The sequence below is a fragment of the Cryptotermes secundus genome, unplaced genomic scaffold (genome assembly GCF_002891405.2).
Source record: "Cryptotermes secundus unplaced genomic scaffold, Csec_1.0 scaffold234, whole genome shotgun sequence".
NCBI classification, from domain to species: Eukaryota; Metazoa; Arthropoda; class Insecta; order Blattodea; family Kalotermitidae; genus Cryptotermes; species Cryptotermes secundus.
Genome location: NW_019725843.1, coordinates 1,080,356 through 1,106,030, shown reverse-complemented (window position 1 = coordinate 1,106,030; position 25,675 = coordinate 1,080,356). Strand labels below are relative to the sequence as shown.

The following is a 25,675-nucleotide window of genomic DNA, read 5'->3' as shown; positions in this document are numbered from 1 at the left end:
TGTACCTCCCCCCCCCCTATATGTGACAGTACGTAAGAAAGACGGTTGCCCAACTAGCAAGGAGTAGCTCTATACAACAGTAATGGGAAGCTGTGGAATGACCTTGACCTGCCAGAAAAGATGACTTCGACTGTAGAACATGTACAACGAGTTTAAACGAGTTAGCGAAATCGTGAAAAGTATTCATATATTAGAAGCCAGCACGATTTGACGGGTTGAACATCACCAGAGCCCCCCCCTCTCCCCTTTCCGTAAGCTCACTGTACATTTCAAGGATAGCAGGTTTTTCCAGCCGTTCATTAGCAGCACCTGTTTCGTGTTGCTTTTGCGTACAGGCATACCTCGAAGACATTGCGGTTCCAGATCACCGCAATAAAGCGAGTCACACGAATTATTTCTTTGGCTTCCCAGTGCATATAAAAGTTATGTGTACACTCTACTGTAATCTATTATGTGTGCAATAGCATTTTTTTCCTTTGGCACTACAGCCCCAGTGGGCCTAGGCCTACCTCCATGAACTTGTCCGTTCACTTCGGTTTTTCTAGATCTTACACATTCGGTAGGACTCCTTGGGCGGGTGATCAGCTCGTCGCAAGGCCTCTACCTGTATACAAACACAGAAAAACGCACACACACAAACTAAACATCCATGCCCTGAGTGGGATCCGAACCCACGATCCCGGTTTCCAAGCGAGCGAAGACAGTACATGCCTTAGACCGCTCGGCTACCGTGACCGGCGAATTCCAAATTACTATTGCAAATTTAAAACAGCACAAATTCTTTCACGTATTGGTTTAAAGTGTATTATTGCGCTTTTAAATTCTCGTTCTATTACAAAGGCTACATCAATTCCTTATTGCCTTCTACTTTACCACTATAACATATAGTGTGTTTCAGTGTGTGTCCATGATTCCTTTATCCAGGCATCTAATTTCCTGTAGGGGTGTGATTTTCATTTTTTACGTATCTATCTGTTCTAGTACCGATTTCATGGCACCCGGTTTATTGAGGGTTTTCACATTCCATGTACCTAGAGAGTAGTCCATATTCTTTGCCAAAAGTCGTCTTCCATTCTGTTGAGGTTTCCGAGGCTTGATTCCAGGTTTCGAGACATTTATATTTTTTTACGGTGAGAGGTCCCCCCAACCTTCAGGACCAGGGTATCTCTTTTAGTCTGGGTCATCCCCTTCGACCTGTCCGGCACGGGTGGCCCTACCAGTAGCTATGCAGGGTTGCCACAAAACTTCAGTTAAAAAGAAAGAAAAACGCAATATCTGGGAATCGCAAAGAAACGAGATATGCCTGTATTTATTTTTGGAAAGCCACTGGCATGACAAACATTTTTCAAACGTCATGTTACAGTACGGTATTATAGTATGTCTCACCGCTTTTAAGAACTTCTCTGCTGTTCGTAAATTCGGTATATGGAATTTCTGCTGTACGAAAACATTTTAGGAAACGGATAACAGCATGCCAAGAAGTTAGCGATGCTTCACTTGAATGTCTATATATAAGAATCTTATATCTTAAAATTCTAGGCAAAGATACAATTTTTTAGTTAATTAAAAGTTAATTACATAGAATTTTAATACCAGTGGTTTAATTAAGTACGTACCAGTAGTAAGTTGTGAGCGGCAGTGTGTTTGTATGCCGATCACAGTGGCCGCGCGGTCTAAGGAATGAACCGTCTTTGCCCCCTCGAACACTGGGATCGTTGGTTCTAATCCCACTCGAGGCATGGATGTCTCTGTGTGCGTTTATTCTTTGTGTTGTTCTGTGTGTAGGTGGCGTCCTTGCGACGGGCTGATACCCCGTCCAAGGAGGCCTACTGTCTGTGAATATGATTAAGGAACTGAAAAAGCGACCAAGTTCTAATAAAAGGGCTGTAGAGCCACAGATAGATAGATAGATAGATAGACAGATAGATAGATAGTTAGAGACAGTGTGTTTGTATCCTTGAGAGGTCGCATGTTTATGAAGTGAGCCAGTGTGGAGTGTGCTATTGGAGAATTAACCAAACCGCTATTATTAAATATAGACTAATTGACTTTTCATTAATTAAAAATATTTATCTTTGACTATAATTTTAAGAAATGTGATCCTTGTATATACATGTAATGCGAATACGTACAGAGTTTCCGATTAATGTTGCTGAAACCTCCGATGATGGCCAAGACAGGCCGAAACATGTAAGGTAGTTTGTATTCGCCAGATCATTGATGGTCGCGGTGCAAGGGCCGAATTATGGCCCGCCATCATACATCCATTCATTCATACCTACCTTAAAAGAAGACTGTAAAAATGTAACCTGTTCAGGAGTATAGAATTTCTTTGCGTGATCTTCGTAACTGTTTATAAAGATCTCTGATATTAAATTCAATAAAAATAGGTTTTAGATAATTGTACGAAATGTGACGGTAACCAATATGGCAATGAAATGTGTAATGTTGCTTTCTTTTATAAGACTGTATCGCGTTTGTGTTTACGTTTATTGCGTAATCTTAACCGTCACGCAAACTTGTCTTTAAGAACAAATATTGCTATTTATTTCTAACTACATATTGTATGGTCATACGTATACTGTCATCTTTAGGTGACATAGACAAATCGGCCGAAAACGTCTATAATTTAAGAACAAATTTCGTTAAAATAAATAAATGTGAAGTTAATAATATTTTAGGCCAGATCCTACTTAATTTTAAACCGTCATGGGTATAAAATTAATAGCACCTCTCCTAATATAAACACTCACCGTCGTTTCTGATTTATTAGATCTATAATTATAAATAAATTATATTTTTTTTCTGTGGCGCTACAGCCCCAATTTTGGCCTAGGCCTACCTCCATGAAACTCTCCGTTTCACTTCAGTTTACTAGATCTTACACATACGGTAGGACTCCTTGGGCGAGTGATCAGCTCCTCGCAAGGCCTCTACCTGTAGACAAAAACAGAAAAACGCACACAAACATCCATGCCCTGAGTGGGATTCGAACCCACGATCCCGGCTTCCGAGCGAGCGAAGACAGTGCATGCCTTAGACCGCTCGGCTACCGTGACCGGCAAATTATAATTATAAACATTCATATATATCTAATAACATGCAGTTATATTTCGAAACACAATAACTTTTTAAACAAGTTTATGTGATCTTTAACCTTGAGACTTAGAAGTCGTAAAGAATTCATAATATTATAAAGTGTATGTACTTAATTATTTCATAGTAATACGTTTATCGTTGTAACAAACCACATCCGGCATTCCATTACCACAAGATGTTGCTGCAACATCTGGAATAAACCCGACATTAAGAGATGCTTTGGATCTCAATCCATTCGTAATTCATCTTCACGTTATCAACTTTAAGAATTAATGAGAAAGTTCGGCGACAGGAAACCATGAAACATAAACTTAATTACAGAGAGTTTTGTAGACAGTGCTACTGTTGGTCGGCTCGACTTCATGGGAGGAGTGTCCAGCTCTTACAGCTAAGCGCACCTCGCAAAATATCTTACTATACTCTGAAACACGAATCCAATAACACAGTTGAATGCGATGCGTACACAGATATTTTAGTCCCAACCGATTCACAAATTCTCTAAAATATTTTCGTGTACAATGCAGCTTCTGAATGTGATTACATATTTACCAAAGCTTACGTGGTTCTGTTCGCTTCATCTACATCAGCAGTGGCTGTGGCAGGTCAGTGCCTTCGTAGCCAAAAGGATACGAGCCACAAATGTAGGGAACCACCGTGAAGTTGATCATAACCCGGCAGCTTCCACTAGATAAGCCACGCCCATAGTGACAGAATCGACGGATTTCCCTAGTCCAGCTAACCTTCCCGTGAGCACGCCGCATTAAGTTGGAGGACACGTCTGACCTCTCGTAAATCGTCTGCCTCCAACACTGGGGATATACGAACAGCTGTGGTCACTCATCCTATCCCTTCCCTGATGATGGAAACGGAGGAAGTATCCGAAAGTTTCTCGTATGCTCCGGATTTATGCGGCTGCTCTACCGAAACTATTCTTGATATCTAATTAGATCAGCCATCTGTCAATTTCCGAATAACTGGAAGGATATCTCGAGTGTGCCGTTGAATGAACTGTGCTCCCATTCGACTTAAATTGGTAAAGAATAGCCGATATCCTTAACAGAATCGTATCTTGATTATTCATTTTTACCTCAATATGAATGGGCTAAGCGGACTTATACAGTTGTCTGTATAGCGACTGACTACGGGCTGGACGGCTGGGGTTCGATTCTCGCCAAAAATAAGAGATTTCTCTACTCCGTAGCGCCCAGACCCGTTCTGGGGTCCACCAAGCCTACCTTCCAATGGGTACTGGGGACCCTTTCCTCGCGTATAAAGCGGCCGGAGCTTGAAGATTACCACTCACTTCCATCTAGTACCGACGTCAAGAATGGTGGAGCTATACCTCCACTTCCTGACATATCTTTATGGCGTGGTGTTTAAGTATTTAATCGCAGGGATGACTTTACCGCTTTTATCTGAGGAATGCCCTAGAACTCCGTCTGACATGTTGCGAAAATCAATGTCCCGTGACCCCGCTGGCCGGAAGGAGACATCTTTGCATACGATACAATGTTTATAATTGTGCCAAACGTGTTACATCATCTAAGCCTATCTGATCTTTGATATTAAGCACCTCAGTCAAATATACGTCTGTATGTTTCCCATTTCGATTGAACAAATACTGTATATGTAAACTAAAAACATTTATTTGCATCAGTATAATTATTTACGATTTATTCAAATAGTTTTGGGATAACTCAGTTGGTATAGCGATAGGCTACGGGTCTGACAACCTACAAATAGGGGTTCGATTCCTGGCAGTGGCGAGAGATTTATCTCTTTTCTATTAATGTCCATACCGGCTGTAGGGCTTATCCAGCCTCTTTCCCCTATCCGGAAAGTTACGACTTCCGGCAATACTTTAGTTCCGGAGACGCCGGAAGTTGCGGTTTGTACTCTACCCCAGTGGTTCTCAACCTTTCTCAGACTGTGGCCCTGTAAATAAGACGAAGGCCCGTTATAATTGATGCCAGGGCTCGGTACCGGGCCGCGGTCCGTTGGTTGAATAACACTGCTCTATCATATTTAAAACTTGTGTCAGATATGGTGCAACATTCAAAACGTTCTAAACACGGGACAAAATGACGGATGGACAACATAATTAGCCACATTCATACTATGTACTATTTGCCTAACTGATGTCTAAGTGGTTACCTTGGAGACCATTTACGGCCCACAATTACACTCTATATATTTGTATTTGTTTTATTTAGGCCTGCCATGCAAATGTTCGGCAGTAAATGCTAAGTGATCACGACTGCTTCCATTCAAAATTCACGTGCGCACCAATCACGACCGTTTCTCGTATTGTGCGTTACGAAGCAACGTCGACGTTTGAAAGACAGGCGTTGAAAGCTCTAATAACAAGTACTGAAGTTCAAGTGTACAAAGTACAAGGACATAACAAAGGTCGTACTGCGGATGTGTATGGGAGAAGTATTGAATGTGCTAAGGTGGTTAAGTGTTGGCTACTAAGCGCAGCTTAGTTTTCAGTCGCGGATGAACTGATCGTTGGATTCGTGGCTGAAAAATAGGCACTGGAGAAGGTTTCTCCTCTAACCTCTTCGGTCTTCCACTCCTAATCAACACCCCACAATTCCTACACAATCATATGTGATCTCCACCTCAGGAGTTCAACAGCCCTAAACAGGCACCACATTATCATATCAGCTCAGATGGGGGCTTCATCGCTGGCAACGCACAGAGCCGGTTACAGGATATGGGAATTAATTTGTTACACTTTTGTGCATATGTGTAATGACCGTCTCGCTTATTTTCGTGTTTCATATATCTAATTAACAATATGTTTCGGCCTGACTCAGCCATCATAAAGGCGCGTCCACATTACTCGTGCTCGTGCTGGTGGTCGTGTGACTCGCTATGCTCACAAGTAATGTGGACGATATGACAAGTCACGAAACAAGCAAATTTAAAATTGTTCATTTAAAAATTATAGCCAATAAATTAAAATACGACTACAGCCTATGCACACTACGAGTAAATATACGGATCCTCACGCGCCGAAGCCTGGCGAGCAACTGAAGTAGTGTGGACGAAGATTTACGAGCACGAGCACGAGTAATGTGGCCGCGCCTTAAGGTGAAGGCCATTTTGCTAAAACTGTTGCACTGTCAACTTAGTAGGTCGCGTATAAACGCGTTGTTATTTTTAAAATGTTTGGAATTTTTTTAAATTGTTAAAGTTCACTGAGGTGCTAATTGAGCCGCGCTCCATCTGGTTGTCAGATCTGCGTGTTTCGTTTGTTGCAGTGGTGTGTGGTTATCAACTCCTTGCTGCGTCGGTCTGTTCTGTGTGCGCACAGATTAAGAGTAGTTTGTTATAATTCTCAGAAAAAAACTTGACGTAGATATTTATGACTGTTGGAGTATTTTCAACAGTTAATACGTATCGAGAAACTGATAGTCACGTAACAATTCCAGAAAATTCCCATTTTCTACGGAACTCAAGGACTCATTAATATACTTACAGAAGCCCACCATTGGACCCTATATTTTACCATATGAATCCACTTCCTGTAAGACCGGTTTTTAATACTGTATGTTTAGGTCCCCATAATGATCTCTTCCTTGTTATGATTACGTAATCATTTTTCTTCCTTGCCATGCGTGCTACATGGTATATCATCGCAATTACATCTGGCCGTAAGTACCAATTATGAAGATCCCAAACAACGAAGCTCCTCGCTGTCCAAGCATTATCATCTGTAACTGATTCCTACCTCATGTTGCGAGAACAAGTTTCACGTCCATATAAAACAGCTGTCAAAAATATATCTTTATGCTGACCACTAGACCCCAGAGACTGTCTTTTCGATATACAATCTACGTTGAAATTAAGATGCAAGTCACAATTTAAGTAGATCCTTTTTTACTGCTTGTGTTCAATATGCACTGCTAAAACCCCGATATGTTTCGGACTTACAAGACCATCATCAGGGGTGATGTACCTCAATAAAAGAAAACTTTATTAATCACATTTATAAAACTAAGGGGTTAAAACATCTAGGACATTAATCTCCTATGAATTTGAAACCGAGTTTATGTTACAATACAGTAACTTATGTAGTACTTATTGGTTTTAATCTCATGGGAGATTTATATAACAGATATTTTACTCACTTAGTCCTATAAACATGAATTGTTAAATTTCATTTTATCGAGGAACACCCCCTTGATGGTGGTCTTGTAAGAGCGAAATATTTCGGGGTTTTAGCAACATGTAGTGCCCAGGCCGTGACTTCAATCTGATGTTCATATAGTGAAGAAAAGGTAAAGTTGACCCTTTGCTTAATTAAGTAAGCACCACGCCATGTAGACGTATGGGGGGAATGAAGGTATTGCTCCACAATTCTTGACCTCGGCACTAGATGGAGATGAGTGGTTTGCTTCACTTCCCGGCCGCTTTATCCCCGGTACCCGTTAGTTAAGAGGCGGATGGGCCCCAGAGTCGGTCTCGACACTGTGGAGAGGAAAAAAATATCTTGTTTCTGCCGACAACCGAACCCCGGCCATCCAGAACGTAGCCGGTTGCTATACCCACTGAGCTAACCCGGCTCACATTCATGTAGTTTTACATGTTTCCATCTTTAATTTTCTAAGTGGTGGACGGGAAGGGAGTTTGTTGTTGAGTGAATTCACCCTCTCTCTCAGTTAAATCTGCTTTTAAACCTTCCGTGAACGTTAAGTACAATTTGTTACAGCTGTTTCCGTAAGAGTTTACAGTTGTGAGAATTGCCAATGTAGGAAACACGATAAATAAATTTTACGGAAGTTATTTAGGCCTATAATTATTTATGCTTGACCATACACTGTCAATGAATTACTTGCAGCACTAAGCGAATTTATAGAAAACACAGTTAGAGAGACAAGTATAGAACCTTGAATTATATTTTTTTTTCCAGAAAAGAATAAGAAACTAAATGCCATTTAATTAACCGCTCCAATGCTACTGACGAGATATCTCGCTAGAGAAAAAAAAAAGTACCGTCGCTTCTGCTCTAATCAACATTCAAATTAATAAATAAAATAGCTTGCCACTCTGGACAATCAGATCTAACGATCTGTTGTTCCTATCAGAAGAGATAAGAAGAGGCTTCTTTTCTGAAATAAACTAAGCATCAAGATCTGCAACATATTACTTCCAGATGCTTTATGCGTTACTTTTCCCAACACCAAAACTTGCAAAGTACTCGTGGGAGTCAGATTCAATGGTCCAGGTAGATTTATTTATGTAAGATTTGAGGCTTTCACGGCGGTGACTATGAAGAAAGCAGTCTTCTGGGATTTGGCACCGTGCATATGTGGTGTTAACCGACGTTTCGGAGGAACGTCCGTTAACACCACATATACACGGTGCCAAATCCCAGAAGACTGCTTTCTTCATAGATTTATTTAATTTAAGGGTTCAATTCTCAGTAAAGGCGAGAGAATTTTCTCTCTGCACAACGTTCAGAAAGAATCTGGAATGATTTAGCCTGCTATCTAATGGGAACCGGAGTTAAGGCGACCGGGGTCAAGAATGGTGGAGCTACACCACCTCTTTCCATACGTCTTCATGGCGTTGTATTTAATTAATTAAGCAGAGGGACAACTTTCTTAGCGATTAGTGAATAATGATTTTGGAAGGATGATAATGAAAGAGGCTATCACCTGATTTGAGGTACTAGAGGGGCATTTGCTTGAAGGAACTGAGGAAAACGATGTAAACTTCCTCCAGGATATCCGGTCCCGGGACTGAGACTTCAACCCGGAAGTTCCCGAATGCGAAGGACAAATGCTGCCAACTTACGGTGGCGTTTCAGAGTCTGCAGTGATAGTAAACAGTTGTTGGGTAAAGGTATCCCTGTAACAGGCCGTGGAGGCCCGTAGGGTTGTGAGAGGTCGAGGCTCCCACATTATCTAGACAGTCCACCCACAGATGGCGGTGAAGTTGTCAGCCTTATGCGCCGGCCGCCTTTTACACCCAGGAAGAATCCTGTTACTGATTTTTGTTAACGGCTGACTACTCCAGGGACACAGTGCGGCTGGAAGGATTAGGTCAATTGAGAAATCCAGGGAACTCATCTGGAATCAAACCCGTGACCTTCCGCCTTGTAGCATAGTGCCTCAACCAATTACGCTACCGGGTGTCCCAAACAGTCATTATGCACTAAGTAACTAATTAGGCCTATTTAAGATGATTACATTTCTTTTACTTCTAAAAGTAGCTACGTCACTTCCTTATCCCTTTGCTCATGTGTGTGAGGTCCGGATGAAGGGAAATGTAATTGGACGGGTCTCATTTCCTTCCATCCGAAGGCGCTATTAGTAAATATTTCCATAGTCAATGCTGTACTTTCTGATGCTCGTGATAGCATCCGTAGCTATCAGAAGTTGGTGACTTTCCTCTTATTCTGAGAAAAGGAAAAAGATATGAAGAAAACATTGCCTAGACTACATGTGGGAAAATGGGGGCGATCACAGTAGCCGCGTGGTGTAAGGCATTAACTGTCTTCGCTTGCTCGAACGCTGGGATCGCGGGTTCGAATTCCACTCAAAGCATGAATGTCTGCCCGTGCGTTTATTCTGTGTTTGTGTTGTCCTGTGGTTAGGTAGAGGTCTTGCGACAGGCTGATCCCCCGTCCAAGGAGTCCTACCGACTGTGTAAAAAAAGATTACGAAACTGAAGAAGAGGCCAGGGCCCAACAAAGGGCTGCAGAGCCACTGATGAATGAGTGAGATGCGGGTAAATAAAGCCGAAGCGTCACACTGAGGCCTCTTCATTTAGAAAAATCTACGATTACTGGGAGTTTGCCGTCTTACACTCACGACTCGATCACAATGTTGTAACATCCAATACAAAAAAAAAAAAAAAAAAATACAAAATATAGGTTTCGTTTTAAGTCGGTTATTTCACGACGCTGTCAGTATTGAGGTTACACAGCAATGATAATAGATTTAATAATGAATGTGGAGCATTTACTGGAAAAAGAATTTCGCAGGAGAAACCTGATCTGGGATCGAAGACGGCGTGCTGAGGTGGGAAGCTGGCTAATAGCCGCCTGAAATGTGGCACGCCATGGATGCAGTTCTGCTAAATAAGTTCACGAAGTAACGACAGCTGATGAGAGTGATCCTACTGTTGGCATATCGACCTATCGCAGAATTAGTACTGCCGGCAACTAGCGCGTGCACGGTTCTGTTGGCGCACTGTGTTACCGAACTCTGATTTCAGTGTACACAGACGAATGGAGGTAGCGAAGACAGGGCTAACAATTAAATACATAATTCTTGTCGTTAAGCCTCCTGACAGAAAAATCTGGAAGACAGACAACTGGAAGGATAATAAAAAGATAAGAGAGAAATACATTTCGAAGGTTCAGGGAACAGTCATGGGAATTTTGGTGTCGAAATTGAAGCAGGTTTAGAAATAACCGAAAAAGATAGAACATCTGCATATATAGTGCTTTATTTATAGCCTACTTTCCTAAGTAGGCTTATGTGACCTCCATACTGTCTGTGTGTTTGTGAAGCCCCCTCTTATCAACTTTCGAATGCCTGAACAAATGTTTATGAAACTTGGTATGTGTATCATGGCATCTGAGCTCATCTCAAAGGCGTACTTCATAAATCCCTCCAATCAGTCTGTGTGTCTGTATGTATATCACTCCTTCGGTTGCTAGGCAACGGCTCAGTAAACATGTTCCCGCAGCAACGAACACAAGCAACAATAGGAGAATTGTTCGACGTGTGTGTCTATGAGTCTGTCTGGTTTGCCAGGTAAAAACTCAGTAAACACATTCCCGCGGAAACGAAGAATTGTTGAAGGCGTCATTTTCTATGCGGTCCGTGCCATATCAAAGGAAGGTAGGCGATTTGTTCTTCCAGAACTTCTTGTTTCCTCATGGTCTATATACTGGCAAACAAAATACAAAAACTCCGTGGCTTAAGGCCGCAAGCGAACTATACCGACAGTGCGAACGCCGCTTGTCGGCGAAGTTAGTGCCAACTTTTGCGGATAGAGGGTGTCGCGTGGTCAGCGCAACGAATTCCCACTGCCGTTAATTTCGGTTTTCTAGACCGGAGCCGCTATTTCATTGAAGTAGCTTCTCAATTATCCTCATAAGTCTGAGTGGACCCCGTCCCAGACCTACTACTTCTCAGAAAATCTGGTAGAGCGGCGAATCGAACCCGGGACCTCCGGATCTTTAGCGAGAAACTCTGACCACTAGACCGCAGAGGCGGTCGTCAAGCAATATATGCGTACAGGAAAATTTGTGAGAAGTCAGGCAATGCTGTGCATTCTTATGTTGCGACCTGGGGCTAAAACCGAGTGTGAGTTTATCAGCAAGTTTGTTTTTAGAAAAAGAGCCGCTGTATGTAAATGTATTTCTGGGAGACGGTTTATTCTATGTATGTGTGTTATATGGCTATGTGTGCATTACGCCTGCACTGTGGCAGTTTCACGCAGGGTCTACTTAAGAAGCTGGAAACTGTACAGGCTGAAAGAAAATGTAACTTAACTTCAGTGTTTTAACCCAGGAAGCGAGGAATGAGTTAAAGGTATAAAAGATGCGAAAGAAAGAGAAAATAAGGAGTGAAGGAAGGAGTTATGAAGGAAATAATTTCGTGATGAATTTCAAAGGCTGTTTACACTTGCAACTATTTGTTAATGAGGAGAAACCCTGTACCTGGTTGTTAGTTATTTGATTACATAATTAGCCAGATGGACATTCAATTATGTAATTACAGGTATAGCTAATTCGTCCATTCGGACGTCCAAGAATTGCAAACGAAGAGAATGGACTTCTGGCCTGTGACACCGTCCAGTCCAGTCCAATCTAGTACAGAGAGCTCAGAGGACCCCAGTCTCCACAGCCACAGCCGTGGGGACCTCAGATCCACCAAACTTTGAATGAACTTCAGTATCTTCGGAAATCTACGAGTACGTGTATGTTCCGGTCCTATATTCATCTATCTTATCTGTCTAACTGTCTGCCTATGAGTGTCTGTCTGTCTGTCTATCTATCTATCTATCTATCTATCCGTCCATCCATCCATCCATCGGTCCATCCATGGCTCTACAGCCCTAGTGGACACTGGCCGCTTTTATCAGTTTCTTAATACTATACAGAGTCGGGAGGACTCCTTGGACGAGTGATCATCCCGTCGAAAGGCCGCTACCTACACAGAGGACAACACAAACACAGAATAAACGCACACAGACGTCCATGCCTTGAGTTGGATTCGAACCCATGGTCCTAGCGTTGGAGCGAGCGAAAGACTGTTCAAGCCTTAGACCGCACGGCCCCTCTTATCGACCAATATCTCAAACCAATATCTCTGAACATTTTGGTTTGTACATGTGTACATCTGACGAGAAAAGGTTAGTGTACAGGTGCGTAATGTAGCAGCCAGCTCCTCTTGATGATTTCTCTGCCGGGACACAATGCCGATATACACGTATAATATCGAAGCAAATCAATTTACATTTGCCAGTAAGTCAAAGCTAGAGGGGTCGGTTCGAAAAGATTCAGGAACACAGATCTACTGATCTATTTTCTGCATCCCCAACAGAAGTTCCGTTTTCTCACGTTATGGAGAAAGTACTGTATATATGAGTTTTCGTTTTTCCTGTCAAACACAACAAACACCAAATAACTCACTCACATTTTGCTGTGCATAACTGAGTTTATTGGTCGCAAAGCGTCGCTGTCACTCATGTATAAAGTAGTAACACGCAACAGAATGCATTCCTACAAGATCACGGAGAAAGGGCCGTTCAGAAAGCGAGAGCTGGAGGTTGTGACGGGGTCATGACAGCGCCGATATACGAATCCGCACTCGCAAAACCTATCTCTCTAAAATGTTGTGGCAATGGATGCTTCCTTATTCCAACATTATTTGCAGAGTTTATTTGATAGAGAAGAGTCGTCCACAACAGAGTGGTCTCGTGGTTTTAGCCTAGTATTCGTATCAAAAATGTCCCGAGATCCGTCCAAACCGGTAAACAAAAGCTGTCTCTGTAGCAGACCGTGAAGGCCCATAGGGTTGTGAGATGTCGAGGCTCCCACATTTTCTTCAGTCAATGGTGGTGAGGCTGTCATCCTTACGCGCCGGCCTCCCTTTACCCGCATGAAGATTACTAGTATTCATTTCTGTTAGGGGTTGAGTGGACCCCAGTACCACAGTGCGGCTGGGAGGGTTAGGTCAATTGAAAAAATCCACCTCATCGGGAATCGAACCTGCGACCTTCAGGCTTGTAGCATAATGCCTCAACCAACTTCGCTACCGTGTGTCCCTGGGTTCAACAGAGGACATTATAATTAAAAATAAATAGGTAAACAGAATCTGTCAGTATAATGACAGCTAATGATTTGATGAGAGGCGCACCGCGAAGGCTAAAGGTCTCGTGAGGACTGTGACGCATGTATTTTAGGCAATGGACAGTGTCATCAGGACTGACTGATAAGTAACCTTTTGAGAAGCCGACGGCCGCTCTGCTACTCAAGAATTCCGCAACATTTTATGGCAGCCGAAGGTTCATTACAGTGTTCACAAGAGCTCTTCACTGGTACTCATCCTGACCCAGATAATCCAAATCCACTACCCCAACCTATTTCTCTAATATCTCTTTAAATTCTGTTCTCCCATTTAATTCTCTGTCTTCCTAGCGGTCTCTTTCTTTCACGTTTCCCTGTGAATATTTTGCAAGCACGTCTCTCCCACGTGTGCTACCTGCCCTGCCCCTCTCGCCCTCCTTGACGTGATCATTCTGATATTATTTCAGCGAAGAGTGCAAATTAGGAAGCTCCTCATTATGCAGTTTTCTCCAGCCTCCTATTATTAGATCAAAATATTCTCCTCAATGCCATGTTCTCATACACCCGCAGTATATGTTCTTCCCTTAAAGTGAGAGACCAAGTTCTACACCAGTACAAAACTAAGGCAAAATTACAGTTTTTTTTGTTTTAATCTTAATTTGTTATCAGATAACGTATAGAAGGTTAGAATAGATCACAGAAGAGTTATGTATAGATAAACATACCTTACTTACAATAACGCATAAGCGGCCTCCGTAGTCTAGGGGTAACGTTCCCACCTCGTGACTCAAGGTACGTGGGTTCAAACCCGGCGGAGGTCGTGGAATTTTTAAGGGCGGAAAAATTCAGGGAACAAGTCCTCCGGGAGGGACTCTAAGCCGTCGGTCCCGTGTCTCAAGGGGACCTCTGAACTAAATTCAGGACATTTCCCGCCCAACAGTAGTCTCTAACGCCTCTGGTAGATGGGGGAAGCATCGCGATACCGCTGAGCCAGTAGAGGCCGAACTCGCTGGCTGAGTCAGGAGTGATGGCACACACCATTACCGGTAGGGTATAGAGACTGGTAGAATATCACAGGGGGACGCACAATGGACCAATATCTGGTCTAAGTGCATGGGGAAAACCCACCCTCTCTAATAACAACAACAACAATAACGCATGGTTCAACAATAAAGAAACTGGAAACCTAGGATGTCATATATAATTATAATGAGTTAAGTTCTTTATCGCTTTACTTGATAAAGTGAGTGGTCAGTTTAATTCTGAGGCCGTTTTACCCCAGAGCTAAAGCCTACAGTACCCGCTGGACATGGTAGCCGGGACGACACAGTCGGTATAGCTACGGGAGTTCGGAATTTGATTCCCGGTAAGGGCAAGAATTTTCTCTTCTCTATAATATCCAGACCAGTTCTAGGGCCCACCTAGCCTCGTGTGCAGTGGGTATCGGTGGGCTTTCCATAGGTGTAAAGCGGCCAGGACGTGAAGCTGATCACTAAGCTCCAACTAGTGCCAAGTTCAAGAAGACGTGGATCTATACATCCACTCTTCCATGCGCCTTCATGGCGTAGTGCTGAATGAGTCAAGTACAGGGACAACTTTAAATTTTACCCGCTCGACAAGAGGGTCGGTGCCCCCTCCCCCAGAGGCGTTCTGGGTACTGTAGAGAAAGAGAAATATCTGCCTTTCCCGGGAATTGGACCCAAATACCTCACTCACCCAGTCGGTACAGCAGTTAACGAAACCGANGAGGCGATACGTTTCTCCGAAAGGTCGGTTAACACCACATATACACGGTGCCAAATCCCAGAGGACTGCTTTCTTCATAGTCACCGCCGTGAAAGCCTCAAATCTTACGAAACCGAACTAATTTGTCGAAAATAAAATCTACAATATTGGATACGGTTAAACTGCGGAGAGACAGCAGAGGCGCGACTGAATACCCATGGAGACGGTGTCATGTAGCAGGTACCCTGCATATTTGAACTACCGGATTACAGTGTGCAGATCTCGCAGTGGTGTGCCGCACGCCGCACTCAGCCTTGATAACATTATAATGTGACGTTACGCGAAAACAATACAATAGTACGTTTTGTTTGGTCCTGTATCCTATAAATCCATTTTTTTAGCTAGTGATCTAAAAGAAAGATAACCACACAAGCCCCTATCACTTCCTGCTTTAAATAATAATAAATTAAAAACACAATCATATATAGCCATTTGTGCAAAAATCGAAGGATTTCCTTTCTCCTTGCTCTTGACCTTCCCTTCACCCCACTAAACGTCCTGCTGTACTTCCCCTCCACACTCAAGATCAACACTTTCGTCTGACCGTTTCGTTGGCCGAAGGGAGTCCGTATATAAAGGCGACGACCGCGCCACGGGTTTACCTTTAGTTGTGTGCAGGGGACTGAGTATCGCATGCGCTAGGATTTGCCTGCAGTATATACCGATAGGCAGGCATAACCTAGCCGCTGGGAGGATTTCTATCAAGTAGTTCTTTTTATTTATCTGAAGAAAATAGTAGTCGAAATCCTCTAGCAAGCAAGTGACGATACAATAAAGTGTTTTACCGTGGTTTTAGTGTTTTTTTAGTGCTACTGAAATAATATTCTGTTGAATCATGCCACCACAAGAAAAAATTCCGCCCCAGGAGAACGGACGTGATGAAAAGAGAATGTCAAAAGAACCGGCTATTAAAGAGTCATACCCGGGAAGTACCCATGGACATTCGGAGGAAGACGAAACGTCACAGGTTACTGGAGAGCTTATGCGGTATAGTGAAATGACGTCACTAGATAGGATACCTGATATAACGGCTACAAACGCAAGGAAAACAGAAATAGGAATCAGTAGTGGAGTGGATAGCACGTGGGCCACAGTGAAAATGAAGATGTCAAGACAGTCTTCTCATACTGACACAGGCTTGAAGGAGACGGACGCGAAGTCCGGTGAAAAACTGTCCCTTCCTCCTGCATCACCGACTAGAAGCCCGGTTCAAGATGAGAAACCAGTGATGGATTTTGATGACATGTTACCCCACGTTGGGGAGTTCGGGCTGTACCAGAAGATTCTGTTCACAGCTCTGGCCCCCTTTGCTTTCTTCGTAGCTTTTGTATACTTCACACAGATCTTCATTACTGTGACACCAGAGGGTTACTGGTGCAACATTCCGGAACTGGATAACCTCACAGCGGAGCAGAGGTGAGTCAAACCATTACCAATGCAGATGCAGGAAGTCTGGGACCTTGGGTTATGCCACGTTAACGCTAACACCAGTTTTAGAGAGTTGTACTAGAGAAAAAATTATTTAATATACCAGTCATAGAAATATATTCTTTAGTGTGTAAAATCAATGAGCATGATAGGACCGCCTCCGTGGTCTGGTGGTCAGAGTTTCTGGCTACAGATCCAGAGGTCCTGGTTCGTTTCCCGGCGCTACAAGATTTTCTGAAAAGTAGTGGGTCTCGAACGGGGTCCACTCAGCCTCGTGAAGATAACTGTGGAGCTATTTCAAGGTCTATAAAACCGAGATTAACGACCGTGGGAACCCGTTGCATTGACCACGCGACACCCTCTATCTGCTAAATTTGGCACTAACTTCCACGACAAACGGCGGTGGCTCGGTCGGTATAGTTCGCTTGCGGACTAAAACCACGGAGCTTTTTTATAAATATGATAATAGTAAATTTTCGTTTCCTCACTCAGGTGAATATAAAGATGACGGTCTTCTCTAATGTGACTCTGTGAAATTTCGTAGATAGATATTGGTGCCTCCTCCATGTACCCTGAAAATGGAGGCAGCGTGTTCTTCCGAAACGTTGGTACCTATCTAACAAGTTACATGACGCCACATTCCAGAACACCGTAATCTTCGTACAAAGATAAAATTATCCCTGTTGTCAACTAATTAATCTCTACTCCATGAAGGCATATGGGGGAGTGGACGTATAGATCCACGTTTTCTTGACAGTGGCATTAGTTGGAGATGTGTGGTCACCTTCACGCCCCTGTCGCTTTACCCCCCGGGGAAAGAGCCCCTGGTTCCATTGGATAGGAGGTTGGGTGGGCCCCAGGGCCGGTCTGGACGACGTGGAGAAGAGAACTTTGACCCCTGGACCGTCCAACTCGTAGCCAGTCGCTATACAGACTTCGCTAACCCCGCTCCTATGTAATCTTCGTGTCATTAAAAACTGCATTGTCTTTAATTGAATTTCCTTTTACGTGTCAGTTTTACAAATAGCACTATAACCATATCCTTGTTCGCAACGTACAGTGGAGTAGTTACGGATGTGAATGTAACGCACATTCAGGCCTTCGGTAGGTATTTGTTGGAATAAACGCGTAAATAGGATTCGAAAAAAATTCAATTTATTAATTAGCAAATTGTTGTCTTAAACGACTTCCGACGTCAGCGTTTCAAGGCTCAATCTATGCGTGGGAAATACAGTTGACTTCTGTAAAGAAATGTAATTGCAACAATGTTACGTCACTGTAAGAAACATAATTTCTTTTCTGGAAATAGAAGGGCCTGTGAGCCAATCGATCAAGCAACATTCACTAATCAAGCAATGTCAAGACTAAACGGACAGCAAAATATATTTCGTTGTTAATTTTTATTTATTTCTTTATTTATCCTTGGCTTTCAACAACTCAGAAAATTTTGCGTCGAATGATGCAATGATTAGAGAGTGATGAATTGGAATGGATGTCAAATGAAGCGTCCGTGGACTAATTGGAGGTACTAACATACCGTATGATGGAGGAATTGAAGAAAACTACGGAAAAAAATCTTCTCAGGCTAGGCTGTCTCTGGGCAAATATTTGAAACCTAACCTCCAAAATATGATGTAGAAGTGCTGCTAACCTGACCATGACGTTCGGTTTCGTTGTAATAACATAAAAAATACGCTTATACACGCACGCACAAACACACACAAAATGTAATGTAAAGGTGAGATGAACACTTTGAAATTACCATATTTTCGGTTACCATTCCAATGGAATATTGATCTTCAATACATTTCATGAACGCATGTTACGTTGTAGATCACGAACGAGCGAGTAATGCTTTATTTCGGTGTACCGTATCAATTATATTAGTACTGACAATATTTTGAAGTAGATATGTGAAATGTTGTATGTTATATAAAGGACACGGCTTACAGCTGACTATTTGTGCGTGTTATAGATGGCGTTACACGTTGGCCTCGTCATATCATTCGATAATATGTAGGACTGAAAAGTAACATGGAAGAAAGTAGAGGAATTTAAAGTAGGAAATTTTACGTAGAGAATGAAATCTGCCACTGACACTTAACTGGTATTACACTAGTCCTTTTAATAAATATATTAACAAAGTTGAATGGGGACCTATCGTGTTGTGTAACCCTTGATTTCCTGAACGCACGTCTTCTTTTGCTCAAATGAACACTTATTTATTTCGAAGGGAATTCCGTATATGACAGAGGTGGGATAAAACAGGTTATCGCCTCTGTGGTCTAGTAGTCACAGTTCCCAGCTACAGATTCAGAGGTTCCGAGTTCGATTCCCAGCGATAGCAGATTTTCTGAGAAATAGTGGGTCTGGAACGGGGTCCACTCAGCCTCGTGAGGAAAATAGAGGAGCTATTTCAAGGAAATAGCGGCTCCGGTCTAAAAAAGCGAGACTAACGGCCGTGGGGATCCGTTCCGCTGACCACGCGACACCCTCTAACCGCAAAAGTTAGCACTAACTTCGCCCACAAGCGGCGGTCACTCGATTGGTATAGTTCGCTTGTGGACTAAAGGCCACGGATTTTGTTTTTTGTATATTAACCTGAAGACTCTAAACACATAAATTTACATGCAACAGATTTGTCATCTAGGCGGAATGTACAGTACTATTCATTTCTTGACATAGAAAAGCTCTAAATAGGATAGTAATTCTAATTTAGGCGTTTGACCAAAATATTTAATATTAACCGATAATAAAATGGACTGTTAATAAGTTAGAACGTATTTTGAAGTAAAAAATATGAAAACTATATCAATAACGAATATCTCAAGTCAGTTTTTACTGGTATCTTGAACTCTCTCGTACGTGGCATAAACTGGACTTGTATAATATGCCGTTGCTTAGATCTGTCCAAATATTTCAAGGTCACTATTTGCTCAAGGCCTGTGCTGTACATCCAGTCTCGTATATTTCGAATCAGAATGGGGCTGTAATTAGAACACACCACTCGATGTCCGTGAAAGGTCCTGCATTCGGTCCTCTGAAAGGTCATGTTAGATTCACATACTGATATGGCGATGCTAAATACTGTCATATGCATGGAACATAGCAATATCCCACCCCTCATATATATTTCTACATCTTCTTCCTGTCATAGCAGGCAGCACTCCTGCGAAGCTGCAGTTTGCAAATATGGGTATTCAATGATCATTTGTACGAGGGAGGGTCAGTAAACAGGTCACAAATGGAAGTAAAACAGCTGTAATGGACGTAATAGGTTTTCTATGTGTATCACTAGGTAGCAGCACAGTCCAGCTTCATGAGAGTCTAGGTAGCAGACGTGCATGCGCATGTTCAGAACCTGATTTCAGTAGTCAAAATGGCGACCGTGATTGAGTGTATTACCGAAGAGCAGTGTTGCGTTCTTTTTGGCAAACGTTTCGGTGATGACGAAGAGGTTGAAAGGGAGATGCGGAAGTGGCTGAGACAACAGTCAAGAGACTTCTATGCTGCAGGTTTTGACGCGCGGGTGAAGCGATGAGATAATGTATCAATGTTGGTGGAGGATATGTCAAGAAATAATTTTTTTTTCAAGTTCGAATACCACATGTTTTATGTTGTATATCCGTTTATGCCTTGTTTACTGACTCTCCCTCGTACATACTCGTCTAATTTCGCGATTATAAATGGCAAAGTGATCGCTCTGTACAGCATGTAGTGTCTACCGTAAGTTTTCAATTAAACTTGAATAATTAACTTCATACTATAATATAACACACAATGAATATGACACATGAAATGTGATGCAAAAATCTCCTTTATCATTTCTGACTTAAATAAAAATTCAACACAGTCTGGACAGGACTAAAATATACAAATTTGGACCTAGTTATGTAAAAATACTACGAAGTCTAGTGCAATCATGCGTATTAACAGTGAATGAAATTTCGACGTTTCGGAGAATATTTCTCTAACTAACTGTATGGAACTGAGTCATTCGTGAGAAGCCTCCAGTTGCTCAGCTAATAAAGTATTTTGCAGCATTTTACGGATGAATCCGGTCCATATCAACGCATCCTATTTCTCTAAGACCAATTTTAATGTCTTCTTCCTACCTATGCCTAGGTCTTCCTAGTGGTCTCCTTCCTTCTCACTTTCCCACCAAAATTCTATATGCATTCCTGTTCTTCCCCATTCGTGCTACATGCCTCACAATTAGCCTATTTCTCCTTCTCTCCCTCCTCTCTCCTACACACACACACACACACGCGCGCGCACCCAACCAGAAGAAATACCCATCTGACTTAAGTAAAGATCTTTTTCTCAAGGTCAGTAGGTATATCCGGGCATTTTTCGCAACGCGTAATGAAGCAGAACAACCTGAAGTTTTACGGGGAATTAGAAACATTCTCCATCTGAGCGCTAGATGGACGTGAGTAGCCAGCTTCATTCTCTCACGCTCCAGTTATATTTCCCTCACGGAAAGGGCCCAAAACACCTACTGGGCAGGAAAGTGGGTGGAACCCCGAGCCGGTCTGAACTCAGTGAAGAACAGAAAATTTCTTGCCCGTGCCAGGGATCGAGCCCTGATTCCGTGGTTAACCACCCCCTTATACAAGTTACTACACCGATTATTTTGTGGTGAAATTTCATTAATTACTGGAATACAGCTCATGTATCGCTAGATCTATTCCTGAAATTTCAATGGGTGTGTCCTCGTTTCGTAAAATACGATGGTTTGTCATATTTACCTGAAGAACAGAACAAGAAATGTGAAGTCGGAATAGAAAAGCGGATTGTAAAGTTTTGAAACAAAGTGCATTAAATTTCATGGAACTAAAGAAGATAGAGTGCAGTGTGTTTAATGATGATAAAATTTCAAAGGTTAAGAATGTAAGAACGATTGTCATGAAACAAGAAAGGTGAAAAATGTTTTGGATAGGCTGAAGATAGACATCGATATAACAAAATAGTCGTTCCCACTGTTGATATACGTAATGGGCACTTCTAGGTTACAAAGTTAGTGTCATGTTGTGAAACCACACTTCACTGCGTCAGAGTTTGGGGTTGATAATGGAGCTTAACACTAGATCTGTTCTTCTAAAATCGTTCTCACAATTTAGGTAGAAGAATTGTAACCATTACAATTAATAGCGAGCCATGCAGTGAACAAAGAAACAAACTGCGATTTACTGCGCATTCTTAACTTCAAAGATCCTAAGTCACGGTTCATTTCCCCTTAAGTGCATGCTTCAGCCATGCCTTACACTCCTCCCTGACATCCGTATAATCTCTCAATCCCGCAACTAACAAACATTTAGTATCTTTATTTGAGCCGTTGTACACTTCGTAATACGTAATTAAGCAGTAAAGCCTATCGAGTGCAACGAGATAAGGTGGAGAATACAAAAGTTTGCTTTCACATGTTTCGAACAATACTAGCGATGATCAGAAGGCGTTGCCAACGCTATTAAGAAATACTATACGCATGCGTTTGAACGCAAGTTATCGTAAAGGGATTCCTGCTAGCATCAGAGACCGTGAGTAAAATTTCAATGCCATGTTAATTTGTGTGTGTGTAACACAGTCGGTATAGTGACGGGCTACCGGATGGACGACCGATGGTTGGAGTTCGAGTCCCCGTAGGGTTAAGAACTTCACCTTCTTCACGTCACCCGGACCGGCTCTGGGGCCCACCCAGTCTCCTATCCAATGGGTATCGGTGGTAAAGCGGCTGGAGCGTGAAGCTGACCACTCACCTCCAACTAGTACTGAGGTCAAGAAAACGTGAATCTATACATCCACTCACCCATATGCCTTCATGGTGTAGTGCTTAATTAGTTAAGCACAGGAACAACTTTACCTTGTTACGTTGTGTATGTTAAAAGTAATTAGATAAAATCGGTTAAAATAAATTAAAGATCTTGTCGAGTAAGTAGAAGAGCATAATGGCGGCCTTCGTTTTCTTCTGTTGGCTGCGTGGGCTCACAGATTGTTGAGCTGTCGCTGGCCGGATGTTACTTTGTGCGCTCCTACTCTGTGTAATCAGATGAAGCACATGGTTGTGTGTGGATTGTACCACGGTGGACATAGGCGATTTAAAAAAAAAAACCGAAAGAAATTGTACGCCTCAACTGTAAACTTTGAAGGGACTATGAAAATTGTATGTTAAAGCTTACATAACAATCAAAATCACAGTTGCCATATCACTGGTTTTCATCTAATTCCCCTTAAAGCAGTGACACATGCAAAATCCGCCATTACGCACCTGTCTCTGGCTGAATCCACTGAATTATTTCAGCAGAAGTTCACTCTTTGGGCTTGTATTAGGGAGGTCTTAATCTTAGCCGAATTACTGTCCATCGTGACAGGTATCCCGTGATTTTACTCAGGTTCTTCTCGCAGAAGTATATCGAAATATACCGCGATAACCTGCTTCCAAATCCATATCACCTGTCCGCGCGTGATTATTTCACTCGATGCTGCATGACTCATCGCCTCTTTGGTCTAGTGGTCAGTTCCTACAGATCCAGAGGTACCGGGTTCGATTCCAGGCGCTACCAGTTTTTGTGAGAAGTAGTGGGTCTGGAGCGGGGTCCACTCAGCCTCGTCAGGATAATTGAGGAGCTATTTCAAGGTAATAGCGGCTCCGGTCTAGAAAACCGAAATTAACGGCCGTGGGGATTCGTTGCACCGACCACGCGACACCCTCTATCCGCTAAAGTTGGCACTAACTTCGCCGAAAAGCGGCGGTCACGCGGTCGGTAAAGTTCGCTTGCGGACTACAGGCCAAAGGGTACCTCTGTTCTGCGTCGAATTGTACGGCGATTACTATATAATGGATTGTACAAAGTGTGGAAGGAAGCGATCGTGACATTATATAAGGTACTAGCCTGGAATTGCCTGAAGGGATTGAAAAAAAAACGCAAATTATCTGAGATATAACAGCCGGTCTCCGCTATCTCACGAATATCGTTAAGTAACGAAGAATCATTTCTAAGAGATTCATGAACCAAAATTGTGGAACTACTACCCTATAGTGCCATGAACTGATGATGTATGAGTTAAACGTTCAGTGAAGGCCACTCATTGGCCACTTAGTGCACTCTCGCACACATTTTGGAACTCTACAGTGATTCATATACTCTATTATGCACGACAGATGGTAGTTAGTGTGTGTGACGAGTACTCTCGTCATGCTACTTGAATGGCTGAAAACAATGTAACTAAACAACTTAAGACAAAGCTACTCCGCTTAATAATAGCTCCGGTATGACATATTTATTGACTAACCTGCATTGGTTCAGTGATTGATTGACTGGAAGTCCACCGAACAACAAATCAAATACTCTGATGTAAACGATGGAAGATACGAGTATATTTCCGACATAAGATACTAGAAGTGATTGTTATTCCGCAGTGATTCGGCACCCAAAATGTTATTTACGAAAATGAGATGTAACGTCATACGTGGCATAATGACATAGGGAGGACAGAATTCTTCACAGTCATCGAAATGAAAATCTCAAACCATTAATCATTTATGAGAATTGTTGCACCCCAGTAGGCTCCGGTTCTTGGAAGGGGGGGGGGCATTTGGAGATATTACTACTTTTGGTGTCCCAGTACTCCTTAATCGACACAAAAACATATTTAATGAAACCAGAAAAAATATTTCCTTTCGTACAAAAACGATACGCAAATAAATAAAAGTGGCGGGCTATTCAAGATAACTTTCAACATTCGGACTGTGGTATTTCCTGCGTTGGACGTTCGTGTCCCGCTAAAAGAGAATTTGTCAGCAGCTCGTTCGTTCGTTCGTTCGTTCGTTCAGTCAACCAGCCAACCAATAGCAGGCCAACGATTAGTTAATTCATTCAGGTATGTAGCCAGCCAGTTACTATATATTTCACATGTATTTCTCAAAATGTTCCTTACAGTTGACTTTAATTTTCAGTTACCGGATATATCACTTATATACAGCCATTCCCCATTAGCTGATGTTAATTTATTATGAAACGTCTTTGATTAGCGGTTCGTCGGTCAACGAACCAAATTTTAGCATCTGTCTTGCTTTTAATCGTGGGACCTATAATTTCGCTAATTTTATTTAAATAGTGGCAAAATGTAATGGAAAACAGTTAACATCAGTAAGGCTGCACTACCACGCATCCAAAATGGCTGACCGACGCGACTGAGCTTGCAAATATCGCCAATGCACGCGCATTAGCGATCGTCAACTGACTGGGAGAATGACTCTTGTCTGGGTATTTCGATATATCGCGTGAGCGTCGATGGATCGAATCGTCCATTAGAGGGAAGTCGAGTAGCGGAGGATGACTTTATGTCTAATACATATATTGCAAGTAGAAGTATTCCGGCATTTTACACTACACTACAATTGTATTACACAATAATATGATTACGGTTTTCTAGGATGTAACAGAGTGTGATTTCATAAATATGTACCAATGTTCCTGACGAGAGTCCTGCCTCCATCTTCAGAATACTTCAGCAGATAGGTACAAACATTTCGGTGAAAAATGTTGTGTCCATCTTCAGGGTATTTTTAGGTTAAATGTACCAAACATCCTTCTGGAGAAATCTGCAGCCTCCATATTCAGAAGATACTCTCTAACTTCCGGACGAACCTGCTGCCTCCATCGTCAGTGTAAAACATGGAAGATGAAGGCATCAAAATCTTCTGAAACGTCGGTACCTCTCTTCAGGGTAAAAGACTGAAGATGGAGACATCAGGTTCCTCCAACGCGCTGGTAGCAATCTACTTGACTAGACGGTAACACACCCCAAAAGACCGTATATAATCTCCAGATTTACCGCCATGAATACTTTGTACGTTACATAGGAAATTGCTTTAATTTATTTCATTAAATATAAACTGCATAGGAAATTATTTAAAATAAACTTGTGGTTCCAAATGAAAACTACAGTTTATACTACAGACATTCTTTGTACCATGACAGATTATTGAGAAGAATCATGAAGTTTTTATTCTTTGCGTTACTACGTACCACACTGTAA

General features: G+C 42.3%; 2 protein-coding genes across 2 annotated transcripts in view; one reads left to right on the top strand and one right to left on the bottom strand.

Annotated features, from left to right (window-relative positions):
- The window catches only part of LOC111863647 (high-affinity choline transporter 1), a gene marked incomplete in the record, with an annotated part of 165,168 nt that overhangs the window by 123,742 nt on the left and 15,751 nt on the right, over positions 1 to 25,675 (bottom strand).
- Positions 15,824 to 25,675, top strand: part of LOC111863646 (organic cation transporter protein) — a 61,775-nt gene continuing 51,923 nt past the window's right edge. Inside the window, exon 1 of the mRNA XM_023850142.2 lies at positions 15,824 to 16,621. Coding sequence (XP_023705910.1) covers positions 16,041 to 16,621 — 581 coding nt within the window. The 5' untranslated portion in view covers positions 15,824 to 16,040. The remainder of the gene's footprint in view (positions 16,622 to 25,675) is intronic.